The 19594-nt window shown below is 36.6% G+C and overlaps 1 protein-coding gene across 2 annotated transcripts in view; it reads right to left on the minus strand.

Annotated features, from left to right (window-relative positions):
- Nucleotides 1-19594, minus strand: part of ALMS1 (ALMS1 centrosome and basal body associated protein) — a 193603-nt gene that overhangs the window by 159314 nt on the left and 14695 nt on the right. For both annotated transcript variants that reach the window (XM_077766284.1, XM_077766283.1), the window contains exons 2-3: nt 9817-9942; nt 2905-3100 (exon numbers count right to left, since the gene is read on the minus strand). In XM_077766284.1, coding sequence (XP_077622410.1) covers nt 2905-3100; nt 9817-9942 — 322 coding nt within the window. The remainder of the gene's footprint in view (nt 1-2904; nt 3101-9816; nt 9943-19594) is intronic.

Consider the following 19594-nt stretch of genomic DNA (forward strand, 5'->3'; position numbering starts at 1 on the left):
GTGGGTGGCTCTGCCAGTTAAGCCCTTGACTCTTGAATCAGCTCAGGTCATGATCTCACAGTTCGTGAGTTCATCAGGCTTGGCACTGACAGCCATGAGCCTGCTTAGGATTCTTTCTCAGTCTCTCTCTCTCTCTCTCTCTCTCTCTCAAAATAAAAAAGTAAACAGTTTTTTGTTGTTGTTGTTGTTGTTGTTTTTTAATGAGAAGCAGAACAATAATAATAACCTTTACTACCAGGGACTACTTGGTGTAATTCCTCTTTGAACTTGGCTTAGAGGCTCATTCTTAAACCTTTGTAAAAGAAGTCCTTCACCCCTCTAAGAATCCTGAAGGTTTTTAACAAAGACCCCACATTTCCTCACATTTAGACAACTACTGATGGCTTGGATCACTCTTTCTTGAGATATCTAACTGTTCCAGCACCAGTCATCATCCTGACATTTGCCACTGGTAAGACCAATACACCCCTCAATGACTGTATTCATGTGTAACAAAATAGCAATGGTGAAATTTCCTCTAGCTATCAGATCCAGGGATCTGCTCTAATAATTAAAAATGTTCTACTTTCTATAGTAAATGAGAAGCTGGAGTTATTAAAACTTTACCCAGAAAACATTTTAGAAGTCACATCACACAATCTCCTACCCAATTTCAGAAATGTTGAAATTCTCTTAGAGACTTTTGCTTGACATTTTACAGTGATATCAAACTGACTTTATTGTTATATAGTCTTTCTGCTATTAAATGGCACTATTAGAAAGTTCTTTCTTCTATCAAATTGAAAACAGCTTCCCTATAAGTTATGTATTCTCGTTTTAACCTCTTGACTAGGAATTAGCAAATATTTTAAAAATTTATTCTACTGTTTTATATATTTCTGAGAGAGAGAGAGAGACAGTGTGAGCAGGGGAGTGTCAGAGAGAGAGGGAGACACAGAATCTGAAACAGGTTCCAGGCTCTGAGCTAGCTGTCAGCACAGAGACCGACGTGGGGCTTGAACCCACAAACCATGAGATCACGACCTGAGCCGAAGTCCAACACTTAACCCAGAGCCACCCAGGAGCCCCAGCAAATTATTTTTAATAAAAGGTCAATTAATAAATATTGTAGGCTTTCTTGGCCACACATGGTCTCCATCATACATACTTCTTTGTTTGTTTTTACAATCCTTTAAAATTACAAAAGGGGCGCCTGGGTGGCTTAGTCGGTTAAGCATCCGACTTTCCCTTAGNTCTTAGCTCATGGAAGGTACAAATCAGACCCCTGCCCTAGACCATTATAATGCTCATCTCATGGTCCTCTTATTTTTCTGTTTACTGAACTGTCTTCCCAGAAGTGGAAGTCATTTTCATCTATATATCTCTAGCATCAAACACACCATAGGCATTTAGATATTTGTTAAACGAAAGAATAAATCAATTAAAGGTAAGCTCCTTCCTCTTTAGCTTGACAGCCCTTCAAACACCTGATCATAGCAAAGTCTTCTCTTTGATCTATAGTCATATTCATCTCTTCTCACAAAGGAATTCCAATGCTGTCAACATCTTTCTTAAAATGTGAAATTCAAACTGACTTTGATGATCCACATCATAAAGTACACTGGCACCAATATTCTGAGTTGGATAGCCTTGGCTTCTGTCTGAAAAGAACTTGCTGAATTAACTCCTATTTGTGCTCTTCTACAAAACTCTGACAATACAACATCGTGGTTAAATCTCATTCCCCTGACAAAGCCTAAGTTTAAAATATGTGGTTGTCGAGGGGCACCTGGGTGGCTCAGTCGGTTAAGCGTCCGACTTTGGCTCAGGTCATGATCTCACGGTTCGTGGGTTCAAGCCCCACATTGGGCTCTGTGCTCACAGCTTAGAGCCTGGAGCCTGCTTCATATCCTGCTTCCCTCTCTCTCTGCCTCTCCCGTGCTCACTCTCTGTCTCTGTCTCTCAAAATAAAATAAAGACGTAAAAAATTTTTTCTTAAAATATGTGGTTGTCTCTTTTCTCAATTTTTGAAAAAAAAACCTGAATAAAGCAGAAAGAAAATAATATTTGTCTGAATATCATTTAGGCATGAAAAAATTAAAATTACTATATTCATTAGACATTCTTCTATATTCACCTAATCCAAAGTAGTAATAGTACAATTCTGCCTCCAACTTAATGATTTGAAAAGTACTTAAAGTTTACCTTTTGTAAAAGGGCAGGCACCTGGGCAATTCAATCAGTTAAGCATCTGACTCTTGGTTTTGGCTCACATCATGATCCCAGGGTTGTGGGATCAAGCTCCATGTCCGGTTTCACATTGACAGTACAGAGGCTACGTGGGATTCTCTCTCTTCCTCTCTCTCTGCCCTTTCCCCACTCTCTCTCTCTCAAAATAGATAAATACACACACACACACACAAAAAGTTTACCTTTTGTAAAGAGCTAATAAGTCAGCTCCATATTAAATGGAGGAAACCAATAAGATCTACCTCAAACAAGTCATTTAACCTTTTTATCTCAATTTTTGAATCTGAAAACTGAGAATAGCATAAAGCCTTAAATACTGCTAAGAATCTAACAAAGTAAACATAAACATTTACTTTTCTAAGGACCATGGAGTCTTCACTGCTGAGAGAAGTTGTCAAAGGATAATATATAGTTTACCCCAAGGAAAAATCCATAAATTCTGGGCTGAGGAGGTATACCCACTAGAAAGGATCACCTTTCTGCCTTTTGTGAGGAATAGAACATAATAAAATGAGGGGAAAGTGCACATTTAACTAGTCCAGCTGGACAGTGTAGAAAACCAGAAATAAGCTCTAAAGAGCTCCTTAAATCAAGAAAGGATTTAGATGCAGGACTGGTAGCCCCCCAAAAGTATTTTACAAATATTACTACTAGTTAAAAATAGAGAGGCATTACCTAGCAGCGGTGAACATAAGAGATCTCTCTTGGGTTCCTTTACTTGATTTTCCGGTTGGGTCAAAATACCTTCCTCCAGAGATGGGAAGTCTGTCACTTTGGTCCTTTCCTCTCTCATATTAAAACTGGTCTGGGTTGCATCCAAAGTGTGGGAAGAATCCATCTCTTGAGGAAGACAATGCCAAGATTCTGTTCTCTAAAACAATAATTTTGAAGGAAAATATGCTAAGTAATTAACTGAGTTGCCATATACGTTAATATTTAGATTTGAGGCACCTGGGTGGCTCAGTTGGTGAAGTGTCGGACTTTAGTTCACGTCATGATCTTGTGGTTCGTGAGTTTGAGCCCCATGTCGGGCTCTGTCTGTGATGGCAGCCTGAAGCCTGGAACCTGCTATGGATTGTGTCTCCCTGTCTCTCTGCCCCACCCTGCTCATACTCTCTTTCTCTCTCTCAAAAATAAATATGCATTAAAAAAACAAAAGAGAGGCGCCTGGGTGGCTCAGTCAGTTAAGCATCAGACCTCGGCTCAGGTCATGATCTCGCATTTCATGAGTTCAAGCCCCACATCGGGCTTGCTGCTGTCAGTGCCGAGCCACTTCAGATCCTCTGTCCCTCTCAATGTGCTCCTCCCCCACTTGTGATCGCATGCACTCTCTTTCAAAAATAAATAAACATTAAAAAAAAGATATATTTAAATATCCACTCATGTAGCATATAGCTTGCTATATGATGACATTCTCATCACAATGTTTGGAAAAATTAAAACTGTTCTTTCTGTATGTTTTTCACAATATTAACTACATTACATCTCTTCCCATCACTACTCATCTTTTAACATGTAATATCACTTGCATTTCTGCTATTCTTTAACAGCTCCCATCACTAAAACAATACATTTGGTTCTACGTGATGAAATCCTGTAGTTGAGTGTCCAACTCTTGATTACAGCTCAGGTTATGATTTCACAGTTCAAGCCCCATATGGGGCTCTGTGCTGACAGCTCAGAGCCTTGAGCCCACTTTAGATTCTCTCTGCCCCTCCCCAACTTGTGCTCTGTCTCTCTCTGTCTCAAGACAAAGCAACAAAGGAAACTGAGAGAGAACAGTAGAAGAGTAGAAAGAAAACCAGTAGAAGCTAAGAAAGGAAATGATTTTAATAAATTACACAATGGTTAACAGTGTCAAATGCTATTTATTGTACGTAAGATGAGGGCAGAAATGTGCTCACTGTGTTCAGTTATACAAATGTTGACAAAACTTGCTTTCACTGAGTTGAGGTCAGAACACAAAGGACATTAAGTAAAATAAGTAGATAACCAGTGATATAAGGCATATATATTTAAAAGGAAAAAATAGTTGATATGATTGTCTACTTAGAAAGTCCTAAAAAAATCCACAAAAGAGCTATTACTAAAACCAGTAAATGTGATTAGCAAGGTCACAGGATACAAGGTCAATATAAAAAGTCATTTATATTTCCATGTAATTGCAACAAATAGGAAATTGAAATTTTTAAAAGCATCAGTAAAATTACACTTCAATAAAAAAAAGAATGTTTTAAAAAAAAGTAAGTCTAACACAAACATGTTAAGTTGGGTAAACTGAAAACAACGAAACACGATAGAAAAAAATTAAACCCCTAAATAAAACTGAAAGAACTGCTGTGTTCGTGAATTAGAGAACTCAAACATTATTAAGGTGTGAATTCTCTACAAATTGATGTACAGACTCAAAGCAATCCTAATCAAAATTCCAGGTTTTTTTAATAGCCAACATGATTCTAAAATATATATAAAAATTAAAAGAACCTAGCATAAACAAAACCATTTTTCAAAAGAGGAACAAAATGGGAGAATGCACACTACCTGATTTCAAGACAGTACAATAATTAAGAATGTGGAATTAGCATAAGAGATATAAAATCAATGGAATAGAGAGCTCAGAAACAGACCAACACATATATAGTTAATCTGTTTTTGATAAAGACGACAAGTAAGCACTAGAGAAAAAGAGTATTTTCAGCTAACAGTGGTAGAATGACCATTAGATTTTCATATGTAAAAAAATGAAGCTGGATCCTTTACATCACATACAAAAAACAACTCAAAATGGATCATAGATATAAATATAAAGCCTAGAACTATAAAATTTCAGAAACTGGTTCTCAACTTGGTAAAATTTTGACACCCCCTTTTCTCTCAACCATGGGACACTTGGCAATTTTTGGAGATATTTTTCATGGTTACAACATAGAGGAGTATTATTGATATCTAATGGGGAAAGGTTGAGGATACTGCTAAACACCGTACAACATTCAGGACAGCACCACACAATAAGGGACCATCTGGCCCAAAATGTTAAAAGTGCCATGGTTGAGAAACCTTGCTCTGTAAAATAAACAGGAAAAAATCTTTGTGACATAGGATTAGGCCAATATTTCTCAGAACACAAGAAGTACAAACCATAAAAAAACAAAATCAACACACCAACTTCATCAAAATTAAAGTTTCTGCTCTTCAAAAGATATATAGAATTTGTAGAAAAACCATAAAGAGGGAAAAAATACTTGCAAAACATGTTTGATAAAGGTCATGCATCTACAATTTATAAAGAATTCCCAAACTCAACAAGTGGAACAAATTAGCCATTAAAAAAGGGAAGTGATCTTAAAAGACCCTATGTTAAAGAAGAAACATGGGTGGCAAATAACACACAAAAAGATGCACAATATCATTAGTCATTAGAAAAATGCGTATTAAAACCACAGTGAGATACTTTAATGCACCTAGAATGGCTAAAAATTTGAAACAAAAAAGCTGATGCAGCCATTTTGGAAAACAGTATGGAAGTTCCTCAAAAATATTAAAAACAGAACTAACTACTCTACAACCCAGAAATTGCATTACTAGGTTTTTATGTAAAGGATATAAAAATGCTAATTCAAAGGGGCACTTGCACGCCAATGTTTATAGGAGCGCTATCAACAACAGCCAAATTATGGAAAAAGCCCAAAAGTCCGTCATCTGACGAATGGATAAAGATATGGTGTACACACACACACACACACACACACACATACACAATGGAATACTATTGTGTATGAATGGAATATATCATCGGTGATGATGAAAAAGAATGAAATCTTGCCATTTGCAATAACATGGATGAAACTATAGTGTATTATGCTAAGTGAAATAAGTCAGTCAAAGAAAGACAATTATATGATTTCACTCATACGTAGAATTTAACAAAACAGATGCACATTAGGGAAAGGGACGGAAAACTAAAATAAGATAAAAGCAGAGAGGAAGGCAAACCATAAGAGATTTCTTAAATACAGAGAACAAACTGAGGGTTGCTGGAGGGGAGGTGGTGGCAGGGGGTGTGTGTGCTACATAGGTGATAGACATTAAGGAGAGCACTTGTTGGGATGAGCACTGGGTGTTGTACGTCAGTGATGAATCACTAATTTCTAATCCTGAAACCAATACTACACCATATGTTAACTAACTTGAATTTAAATTAAAATACATACATACATAGGTACATACTAATAATATCAAGAGCTGGCAAGGATGCAAATCAACTAGAACTCTCATACATTGTGGGGGAAAGCAAAATGGCACAACCACTTTGGAAAACAGTTTAGCACTTTCTTATAACATTAAACATACAATTACTTTACCAGCCGTCAATCCCAATCCTAAGTATTTACCCAAGAGAAATGAAACCATTTGTCTACCAAAAAAACCTATACCTGTATGGAATACTACTCAGCAATATAAAAAAAGAACAAACTACTGATTCATACAACAATATGGGTAATCTCAAAACATGTGCTAAGTGAAAGAAGCCATATTCAAAAGTCTATATACTTTAATTCTGAAAAGGCAGAAATCAAGGACAGAAATAAGATCAATGGTTGCCAAGGACTAAGGACGGGGGAGATAACTGATTACAGTGTAGCACAAGGGAACTTTTTTGGGGTGACGGCTATCTTGTATATCTCAAATGTGATACTTTTTATATGACTGTATATATTTGTCAAACTTCATCAAATGATATACCTAAGAATGAAGTTTGTTATATTTAAATTATACATTCATGAGGTTAACATGGCAGGAAATGGAGAGAGGAAACTCATGAAAATTTCACTTAACAGGGAGCAGAATATTAAATCAAACAGCAGCTGGAGAAGTGAGTATGAGACATTTGTACTCAAGTTGCTGGAGGTGACATGGTCTAGACTGTGACCATGAGATGAGTAACGTAGTGGGGGTAGGAGAAGTTTAGGAGGAGGAATGCAGGAAAAGATCTCTGCAGGTTAGACCAAAGAGCTGAGTTTTAGGCATTATATGGGTAATGAAAGCTGAAGTGGAAGAAACTGAGAACAATGTACCAAGAGCTATAGTTCTCAATGAATAATTAAAGTTAACTCAGACAAGAGCAATAAAGATGAATGAGCAAAATAAAAGGAAGAAAGGGGGAGGAAATGAGAAAGTGGCATAACGCTCCAGCTATGCTGAGGAACCCAAGCATAAAGGCAAAAATGAAGAGCTACAGGATCTATCCACTGTGTATGTTATTTTTTTCAAGGCATATATTTCATAAGACAGAGACAAAAATGAAGACATCTATTTTTGGACCATGCTCTAGCATAAACATGTCCTCAGAGAATATTAAACCATTTAGGGGTATATCCCTGTATTCATTTCCTAGGGCTGCCATAACAAAGTCACACAAACTGGGGGGCTCAAAACAACAGATTCTCTGACAGTTCTAGAGGCTGGCAGTCTGAAACCAGGGTGTTGGCAGGGCCATGCTCCATCCAAAGCCTCTAGGGGAGGGTCTTTCCTTACTTCTTCTACCCTCTGGTAACCACAAGCATTCCTTGGCTTGTGAAAATGTATCTCTAATGTCTGCCTCTGTCTTCACAGAACCAACTTCTTGTGTGCCTCTCTCTTTGCATACTTTTTTTTTAATTTTTTTTTTAATGTTTTTATTTATTTCTGAGATAGAGAGAGAGACAGCGCAAGCAGGGGAGGGTCAGAGAGAGGGAGACACAGAATCTGAAACAGGCTCCAGGCTCTGAGCTAGCTGTCAGCACAGAGCCCTACGCAAGGCCCGAACCCACCAACCGTGAGATCATGACCTGAGGCGAAGTCAGTTGCTTAACCCGACTGAGCCACCCAGGCACCCCTCTTTGCATACTCTTCTTGTCTCTTATAGGGATACCAGTCATACTGGATTACAGGTCCACCCTATTCCAGTATGATCTCATCTAAATTATATCTGCAATTACCCTATTTCCAAATAAGGACACATTCTAAGGTACTGGGGATTAGGACTTCAACACATTTTGGGGCACATAATTTAATCCACTGCAATCCCCCTTCCATTTAATAGCCTCAGAGCGCCATTCATTTTCTGGTCAATGTATCCCAACAGACTACATGCAGAAGCAGATACGAGAATCCAATTGTGATGGTTAATTTTATGTGTCAGCTTGGCTGAGCCACCAAGTGCCCAGATATTTGGTTAAACATTATTCTGTATGTCTGTGTCTAGATGAGATTAACATTTGATCCACAGACTTAACCCATTTCCCTTGATGATAGCAAATCTTCTTCCTCCATATTTTGCATCAAATAAATAATCACTGCAATTTAAGGGAAATTGAAGGTACCAGAAGAAATCTGATACCCAATTTGTTAGATAATCAACCTTAAATACTTAACCATTTTGAGTAAGGCTGCATTTTTCCTCCAACAAACATGTATGAACTTTTTTCCTATTTGCTCACAATATTTCTATTCCTTCTAAATTTGTAACTATCCTCAAGATCAGTGGTTCTCAAAGAGTGATCCAAGGATACCTGGAGGTCATAGATGCTCTTTCAGGAAATCTATATGGGCCTCCCTTTTCTATGTATCCATGCATGGCCAGATTTTCCTCACATACTTCAATGTATCCCAACAGACTACATGCAGAAGCAGATATGAGAATCCAATTGTGATGGTTAGTTTTATGTGTCAGCTTGGCTGAACCACCAAATGCCCAGATATTTGGTTCAACATTATTCTGTATGTCTGTGTGTCTAGATGAGATTAACATTTATTGGATCCACACACTTAAGTAAGGCAGGCTGCCCTTACCAATGTGGGCAAGCCTCATCCAATCCATTTAAAGACCCAAATAGAACAAAAGGCTGAGCAAGAGAGAATTCACTCCCTCAGCCTGATGGGTCTTTGAGCTAGCACACTGGTATTCTCCTGCCTTTAAACTCCCATTCGAAGGACTTACTGATACCATCAGCTGGCCTGGTCCTCAGCCCTTCAAGACTCGAACTGGAACTTATACCACTAGTTCTCTGGGTTCTCAGGCCTCTGGATTCAGACTACAACTATAGTATTAGCTCTCCTGTGTTTCCAGGTTGCAAATCTTGAGAACTCTCAGCCATCATAAGAGCCAATTCCTTATTTTACATATACATACACACATACATATATACATTAAATAGAGACACAAAAATGTAAAACAATGCCACTCTTCCAACTAATTCTTTGTCTTGGAAAATAGTTGTTTTTCATTTTAAAATACATTATTTATATTAACATATAATGGTTTTATTATTTTAAAAATATTTTTAAATATTTTTAAATGTTTTAATTTCTAATAAGCCATATAGACCCCATAAACAAAAGATACTTAAGATACTTTTGGAGAATGTAAAGGAGTCCTGAGACAAAAAAGAAAGTGAAATGCTATTCTACATAACTAAGATTATCAAAGATCTATTAGAAAAATGGAATATTAAAGTAATTCACCTCTTACCATTTTTCAAAGCTAAATGAGAATTTCTCATGCTGCTTATGAAAAGAAAAATAATTTCCCAGTTACATAAGACATACCTGATCATCTCCAGAATTCCACTGAGCTGTTTCTTCCACAGAGACCACATTAGCATCAGAAATCTGTGTAACACTATTGCCTTGATATAGTGACTGTTGCCATGCATGACAGGTCAATGGAACAACCTGAAAATCAAAAGCAGATTTAAACAGTGATGAACAATGGTGATAAACAATCACTATTGTTAAACAATAATAAAATTTAAACGTTAGCTATATTTCTCAGTTTATAAAGTACTTTCATATATATAATATTTCAACTTCACAACCACTGTCCAAATTACTACCTTCACTTAAAAATAAAAAAACGGGTACTTGGGAGGCTCAGTTAGCTAAGCAACCGACTTCGGCTCAGGTTATGACCTTGTAGTTGGTGGGTTCAAGACCCACATCTGGCTCTGTGCTGACAGCCCAGAGCCTGGAGCCTGCTTTGGCTTCTGTGTCTCCCTCTCACTTTCTGCCCCCACTATGTTCTGTCTCTCTTTGTCTCTCAAAAATAAATGTTAAAAAAAATGTTTAAGATAAAAAAAAATTACAAAAACAGAGTCTTAAGGTTATCCAGTTAGAATTCAACATACTTTCCAATAAACCATAGCAGTTCCTTAACCTCCTATACTCCTAGAAGTAAAAGAAGCAAGCAGAAACAAGCAAGTTATCGGTTTTAAAATCTTACTATTTAAGACACCTAAGAAAGTAACCCTAAAAATGAGGACTGAAATCAACTCATAGCATGGACAGTGGGAACAAACGTCAGGCTTATTTTGTGAGACAGGATTTAGAGTAGGACTCTCTCACCTGTGAAAGACAATAAACGGTGTGACTGTGTGACTGTCGCCCAAGGCTGAAGCAATGCAAACAGAAAAGATCTGAGGCAGGGTGCCTCTGTGGCTCAGTTAAGCAGTTAAGCGTCTGACCTGGGCTCAGGTCAAGATCTCATGGTTAATTGGTTCAAGCCCCAGGTCAGGCCTGAAGCCTGCTTCAGATTCTGTGTCTCCCTCTATCTCTCTGCCCTCCCCGGCTCAAGCTCATGCTCTCTCTCTCTCTCTCTCAAAGATAAATACACATTACAAAAATCTTAAAAAGAAAAGAAAAGATCCAAGGCAATCAAACAAAAATGACCTAGGTCAAAGTCACTGACTGGCTCAGGGACTGGTTCCTGAGATTTTTTTCCAATATCTCCGAAAAACCAAAGCTTCAATACCAGACCTCTTCTTCTAGGGTGCCTGGGTGGCTCAGTTAAGTGTCTGACTTCAGCTCAGGTCATGATCTCACAGTTCCTGAGTTCAAATCCCATGTCAGCGCAGAGATCGCTTTGGATCCTCCACTTCCCTCTCTCTCTGCCCCTCCCCTACTGTAGCATATTCTCTCTCTCTCAAAAAGAAATTAACATTAAAAAAAAAAAAAAAAAAAAAAACCACTTGGGGTGCCTGACTGGCTCAGTCAGTTACGAGTCAGACTTCAGCCCAGGTCATGATCTCCCAGTTTGTGGGTTTGAGCCCCATGTTAGGCTCTGTGCTGACAGCCTGGAGCCTACTTCGGATTATGTCTCCCTCTCTCTCTATCCCTCCCCAAATCATGCTCTGTCTCTCTCAAAAACAAATAATAAAACATTAAAAAAAGCCTTTAGGCTTTTTTTTTTAAGCAGCCACAAGGGGCAAGGTAGAGACAACCACAAAAACACCAGGTAGAGAAGGGTGTACCCAAAGACAAAACAAAAAAACATTCCTGCTAAAAATGCAATTACAAACTATACTTTCAGAAAACTTTAAAAGGAGTATCTCAGATCCTCAAAAAATCAAGACGCAGTGTTCATAAAAGGAGAACAGAAAAATAAATAAATAAAAGTAAAACAGGCAGTTATGAGTCAAGAAAAGATGAATTCTAACAAAATATTAATAACCACAAATGTGAAAAAGCCTCCGAAAGAAACCCAAGATGATCATATTTTTTCCAGAATTAAAACACTGTTACTATACTAACAAAACATTTTTACAGAGGACTTAAACAATGTGCTTTTGGTCACAAAAAGGTCAGCATATTTAAAACCTATTCAAGAACTAGAGATTTCTAAGATATCAATTCTTCCGAGAGGTTTTTCTCTAATGGTGGAGTACCATGGTACATACCCATCTTGCTTCAACGACAATGTTTAAGGGGCAAAGAATAAAAAGCAAAGAAAATTGTTTTGCAAATGCATTCTGGCAATCTGAAGTCCCTAAATATGTAACAATATAGCCAATGTTTTGGCACAGTTAGTCTTATTTAAGCCTTCCAGGAAAGAAGAATGCCAAAATGAATGTTCAAAATGGCTATTCACTGCAGCTCAATAACTGGTTGTGGACCATGGGGTACCATCTCTGAAAAGAGCTAATTCACTACAGCTTATAAAAAAAGAGTTCAATTTGTTAGGATATTTGTAGAAAACTAATGATACAATATTAAGAAACTAGCATTTTGAGAACTAACCTCACATGTAAGAAAAAGAACACCCCCCTCACTTTTATCAAAACCCAAAAATTAAAATTAAATGTTAAAAGTTCTTATTAAAAACTCAATTCCCCAGAACTTCCTATTTTTACCACCTGTTCAGACTTCATTAAGAAAACTCATTACTAATACATACCCATATGTTTGATCAATGTTCCCACCATTACCTCTGAATATAATCCAATGCTTGAAGAAGGACTTGTAAGATGAATGCTTCAAAACTAAGCAAGTGTCATCAGCAACTCTTCATCTGAGATTCTGGTATAAACTGAAAGTCTGAAAGAGCCCCTCCCTGAGTAAGTTTTTAATATTAAAAATTGTAGTCTTCCAAATATATGCTGTCTATGAAATAAATACTTTAGACCTAAGAACACATAGAGGCTGAAAATGAAAGGATGAAAAAAAATAATCCATGCAGGGGCACCTGGGTGGCTCAATCGGTTAAGTTCCAACTTTGGCTCAGGTCACGATCGCACGGTCCGTGATTTTGAGCCCCGCGTCAGCCTGTGTGTTGACAGCTCGGAGCCTGCAGCCTGCTTCAGATACGTGTCTCTCTTCTCTCTGACCCTCCCCAACTCACACTCGCTCTCTCTCTCTCTCAAAAGTAAATAATAAACATTAAAAAAAAAAAAGATACTCCCTGCAAAAGGTAACTAAAAGAGCACAGGAGTGGCTATTCCAAGTTCAGACAAAATAGATTTTAAATCAAAAACTGTTACAAGACAAGGGGCACCTGGGTGGTTCAGTTGGTTAAGCATCTGTCTCTTGATTTTGGCTTGGGTTATGATTTCATGGTTCGTGGGTTCGAGCCCTGTGTCTGGCTCAGCACTGACAACATGAAGCCTACCTGGGATTTTCTCTCCTTTTTTCTCTGCCCCTACCCTGCTCATGTTCTCTCCCTCTCTTTCAAAATAAATAAATATTTTTTAAAAACCTGTTACAAGACAAAGGGCACTATATAATCATAAAAGGGTCAAATCAAATCACCAAGAAGATATAACAATTACAAGCATCCAACCTCAAAGCTCCCAAATCAATTAGGCAAATTTTAAAGACTCGAAGGGAGAAATACACAGCAACACAGAAACATTAAGAGACTTCAATACCTCACTTTCAATAATGGAAATATAAAACAACCATACAGAAGAACAATAAGGAACAGAAGAACTGAGTAACACCGTAGACCAACTGTACCTAACACACATACACAGAACACTCCACCTAAAAACAGCAGAATATACATTTTTCTCAAGTACACATGGAACATTCTTTAGAACAGGACATGTTAGGCTTCAAAACAAGTCTTAACAAATTCAAGAAGACTGAAATATACAGTTATTTTTTCTAATCACAATAGGATGAAACTAGAAATCAGGAGCACAGAAAAAACTGTGAATGTCCACAAATATGTGGAATTGAAACATATTCAAAAACTTAATGGGTCACACAAGAAGTCACAAGGGAAAATAAAAAATGCTTTGACACAACTGAATATGAAGATACAAAATACCAAAACTTACGGGACACAGCAAAAGCAATGCTAAGAGGGAAGTTTAAAGCCATAAATGTGTCATTAAAAAACAACATGATATCAAATTAACAGCCTAACTTACACTTCAAGGAACAATGAACTAAACCTAAAGCAAGCATAAGGAAAGAAATAATAAACACTGGAGCACAGATAAACAAAATACTGAACAGGAAAAAAAAAAATCAATGAAACTAAAAATTTAGTTTTTTAAAAGACCACAACAAAATTGGCAAAACCTTAGCTAGATTGACTAAGGAAAAAAAAGAAGACTCAAAATAATAAAATCAGAAATGAAAGAGGAAACATTACAAGCAATGGCATAGAAATAAGGCTTGTAAGAGAATAGTATGAACAACTCTACACCAACCAATTGGACAGCAAAGAAGAAATGCATAAATTCCTAGAAACACACATCCTACCAACAATGAATCATAAAGATTAGAATATCTGAACAAACCTATAACTAGCAAGAACATTGAATCAGTAATCAAAAACCTCCTGACAGGGAAAAGCCGAGGACCAGATGGTTTCACTACAGAATTCTACCAAACATTTAAAAAAGAAAGAACATCAATCTTCCTAAAACATTTCCAAAAAATAAGAAGGAAGACTTCCTCACCCATTCTATGGGGCTAGTATTACCTTGATAAGAAAAAGCCAGCCAAAGACACTACAAGAAAACTAATACCAATATCCTTGATAAACAGAGAAGCAAAAATCCTCAACAAAATACTAGCACAGAACATTAAAAGGACTGTATACCATATTCAAGTGGGATTTAACCCTCGAACACAAGGGTGGTTCAACATACAAAAACCAATCAACGTTAATACCTCACATTAACAGAATTAAGGATAAAACAAAATGATTATTTCAATTGTCGTAGAAAAAGCATTTGACAATATTCATCACCCTTTCATAATAAAAACACTCAACAAACTAGAAAAAGAAGAAAACTACCTCAATATAGTAAGAACCATATATGAAAAACCCACAGCAAACCTCATATTCAATAAAGTGTTTCCTCTAAGATCTGGAACAAAGACTTTCCCCACTTCTATTCAAAATAGTGCTGGAAATTCAAACCAGAGCATTAAGCAATAAAAGAAAATAAAAGGCAACCAAACTGGATAGGAAAACGTAAAATATCTTGTTTGCAGATGATACAGTTTTATCTATAGAAAACTTTAAAGATTATACACACACACACACACACACACACAGTTGGAATACATGAATTCAGCAAAGTATCGGGATACAAAGTCATCACACAAAAATCTGTTGCATTTCTATACACAGTAAACAATCCGAAAAGAAATTACAAAAACACTTCCACTTATAATAGCATTAAAAAGAATAAAATACTCAGGACTTAAACAAAAAGGTGAAAATCTTGTACAATGAAAACTACTATGTACCCAAAATGTACTATGTACCCAAAATGACATACAAAAATTAACTAAAAATGGATCAAAGACCTAAATGTAGGACCTAAAATAAGAGAACTCTTACAAGAAAACATGGAACAAAAGCTTCATGACATTGAATTTGGTAGTGATTTCCTGGATATAACATCAAAGGTATAAGTTACAAAAGGGAAAACAGACAATAAAATAAAAAAAAAATTGTGCATCAAAAGACACTATCAACAGAGGAAAAAGACAACCCACAGAATGGGAGAAAATATTTGGAAGTCATATACCTGACAAGAGAGTCATAGTTAGAATATATAATGAAAATTATTACAACTCAGTAATAAAAAGACTAATAACCCAATTTAAAAAATAGGCAAAGGATCTGAATAGACACTTTACCAAAGAAAATGTACAAATAGCCAATAACCACATGAAAAAATGCTCAACATCACTGAACATTAGGGAAATGGAAATCAAAACTACAAGATACCACCCCACACCCTTTAAGGTGGCTGTTATCAAAAAAACAAAGCAAAACAAAACAAAAAACCCAGAAATCAAGTGCTGGTAAGGATGTAAAAACACTGGAACCCTCAACCCTCATGCACTGTTGACGGGAATGCAAAAAGTAAACCCACTATGGAAAACAGTGCAAAAGTTCCTCAAAAAATTAAAAATAAAATTACTATATGATCCACCAATTCCACTTCTGGGTATATATGTCAGTTCCAAAGAACTGACAGCAGGGTCCTGAAGACAGATTTCTACACTCATGTTCACAACAGCATTATTCACAATAGCTAAAACATGGAAGCAACCCAAGTGTCCAACAATGAATAAATAGATTAGCAATGGATATATACATAGTATGGGAGAAGCTTGATCACATCAGGTAAAGTAAGCCAGTCACAAAATGACACATATTGTAAGATTCCACTTAAATGAGGTACCTAAAGCAGTCAACTTCATAGAAACATAAAGTAGAATGGTGGTTGCCAGAGGCTGGAGTGAGAAGGAATGGGAAGCTGTGTTTAATGGGCACAGAGTTTCAGTTTTGCAAGATGAAGAGAGTTCTGAAAACTGGTTGTACGACAATGTTCATGTATTTATTATCAAACTGCACACTTAAAAACAGTTAAGATGGTAAATTTTATGTTATGTGTATTGAGTCACAATTAATTTAAAAAATATTTAAGACTCAGATAAACAAAACCTTAAGACTTCGTGATAACAAACCTGCTTTACAGGAAACACTAAGGGAAGTTCTTCAGGATGAAATCAAGTGACACCAGTGAGTAATTCAAATTTATAGAAAACTACAAAAAGAGCCAATCAAAGCAATTTTGCAGGTAACTGCAAAAGACAGTACAACTGCAAACTTCTCCATTCTTCCTTTCACTGATTTAAAAAGCAACTATATCAAACAATATATATCTAATTGTATTGTTGGGCCTATAATATATAAGCATATTCAATAATGACAACACAAAGGAGATCAACAGGAACAGAGTGCAATGAATAGGAAAATGACACCATGGGGTACCTGGGTGGCTCAGACTGTTGAGCTTCCGACGTCAGCTCAGGTCATGATCTCACAGTTCATAAGTTTGAGCCCTGCATCAGGCTCCGTGCTGACAGCTCAGAGCCTGGAGCCTGCTTTGCATTCTATGTCTCCCTCTATCTCTGTCCCTCCTGGCTTGAGCTCTCTCTCTCAAAAATAAACATAAAATTTAAAAAAAAAAAAAAAAAAAAAAGAGAGAAAAGAAAATGGCACCAGATAGCAACTCAAAAGAAAGGAAGAAATGAAGAGTACAAAAAAGAGATAAGAAGGTTTATATAACAATCTCTACATACATCTTTGTTATTCTACATTCTGTCAGATTCTTCAAAAAACCTAATATTTTATAAAGTTTTAACTATAACAACATATTGCTGAGTATGTAACACATGTAGACATCTGCCTGACAGTAACAGCATTAAAGAAGGGGTAGGGAATGGACCTATATGGGCATAAAGTTTCTATGTGGCAATACAAAGACTAAAGAAACAAAACAGACACAAGACATACAGAAATAAAAAGCTAAATAGCAGAAACAATTCCAAACATGTCAATAACACTAAATGTGAATGAACTAAACAATCCAATCAAAGGCATATGTTGTGTTAGATTGCATGAAAAAGAAGATTCAGCTGTATGCTATCCATAGAAGATGCACTTTAGGCTCAAAAAGACAAAGAGGTTAAAAGTTAAAGGATAGATAAAAAAGATTCACTATGCAAACAATCATAAAAGAGGTAGAATGGCTACAGTAATATCAGAACAAAACATATTGAAGCATAATGAAATACCTAAGAACAAATTTAACCAAGGAGGTGAAAGACTTGTACTCTGAAAACTGTAACACACTGATGAAAGAATTGAAGACAACACAATGAAAAGATATTCCATGCTCACCGAATGGAAGAACCAATATTGTTAAAATGTCCATACTACCCAAAGCAATCTACAGACTTAATACAATCCCTATCAAAATGCCAGAAACATTTTTCACAGAACTAGAACAAATAATCCTTGTATGGAGCCACAAAAGACTCCGAATAGCCAAAGCAATCTTGAGAAAGAAAGGAGTCCCTGGGTAGCTCAGGCAGTTAAGCATCTGACCCTGGATTTCAGCTCAAGTCATGATCTCATAGTCATGAGGTTGAGTCCCACATCAGGCTCCAGGCTGAACATGGAGCCCGCTTGAGATTCTCTCCCCCTCCACCTGCTTCTGCCCCTCCCTCTACTCATAAGCACATGCAGTCTTTCTCTCTCTCAAATTTAAAAAAAAAAAAAGGAAAAAACAAAAATAAAAATAAAACTGGAAGTATCACAATCTCAGATCTCAAGATCAAAGCGACAATAATCAAACAATACAGGGGTGCCTAGGTGGCTCAGTCGGTTAAGCATCCAAATTTGGCTCAGGTCATGATTTCACAGTTCCTGAGTTAGAGCCCTGAGTTTTGGGCCCTGTGCTGACAGCTCAGAGCCTGGAGCCTGCTTCAGATTCTGTGTCTCCCTCTCTCTCTGCCCCTGCCCCACTCATACTCTGTCTCTCTCTCCTTCAAAAATATATAAACACTAAAAAAAATTTAAAATAGTACTGGCACACACAAAAACATGTAGATAAATGGAACAAAAGAGAGAGCCCAGAAATAATATAACATTAATAATATAACATAAATTGATTATACGATCATTAATCTTTGACAAAGGAGGCAAGAATATGTAATAGAAGACAGTCCGTTCCTTCAACAAATGGTGTTGGAAAAACTGAACAGCTGCATGCAAAAGAATGAAACTGGACCACTTTCTTATGCCATGTACAAAAAATAAACTTATAATGGATTAAGGACCTAAATATGAGACCTGAAACCATAAAAATCCTAGAAGAGATCACAAGCCATGATTTCTCTGACACTGGCCACATCGACATTCTTCTAGATATGTCTTCTGAGTCAAGAGAAACAAAAGCAAAAATAAACTATTTGGGATTACATCAAAATAAAAAGCATCTGCACAGCAAAGGAAACAACAAAACTAAAGACAACCTACCTACTGAACAGGATAAGATATTTGCAAATGACACATCCAATACAGGGTTAGTACCCAAAATATATAAAACACTTACATAATTCAACACCAAAAAAACAAATAATCCAATTAAAAATGGGCAGAAGACATGAACAGACATTTCTCCAAAGAAGACATCAGATGGTGAACAGATACAAGAAAAGATGCTCAACATCAAAGAAACTCAAATAAAAATCACAATGAGGTATCACCTCACATCTGTAAGAATGCCTAAAATCAGAAACACAAGAAACAAACGTTGGTAAAGATGTGGAGCAAAAGGAGCCCTTGTGCACTGTTGGTGGAAATGCAAACTGGTGCAGCCTCTGTGAAAAACAGTATGGAGGTTTCTCTAAAAATGCAAAATAGAACTACTATATGATCCAGTAATTCCATTAATGGACATTTACCCAAACAATATGAAAACATTAATTCTATAAGATATATGCACTCCTATGTTTATTGCAGCATTATTTACAATAGCCAAACATGGAAACAGCCCATGTGTTCATGGAGAGGCGAATGGATAAAAAAAGCGGATGGATAGAGAGTTTGTGAATGACTCTTGAACATTAAAAACAGACCAAAGTCAATCACTTTCCTATACACCAGCAATGAACAAATGGAATTAGGAATTTAAAAAACAATAACCATTTATAGTAGCGTGCCCCAAAATTACAATACTTAGGTATAAATCTAACCAAATATGTACAAAATCTATATGAGAGAAAT

The sequence above is a fragment of the Crocuta crocuta genome, unplaced genomic scaffold (assembly GCF_008692635.1).
Source record: "Crocuta crocuta isolate KB4526 unplaced genomic scaffold, BGI_CrCroc_1.0 scaffold113, whole genome shotgun sequence".
Lineage (NCBI taxonomy): Eukaryota > Metazoa > Chordata > Mammalia > Carnivora > Hyaenidae > Crocuta > Crocuta crocuta.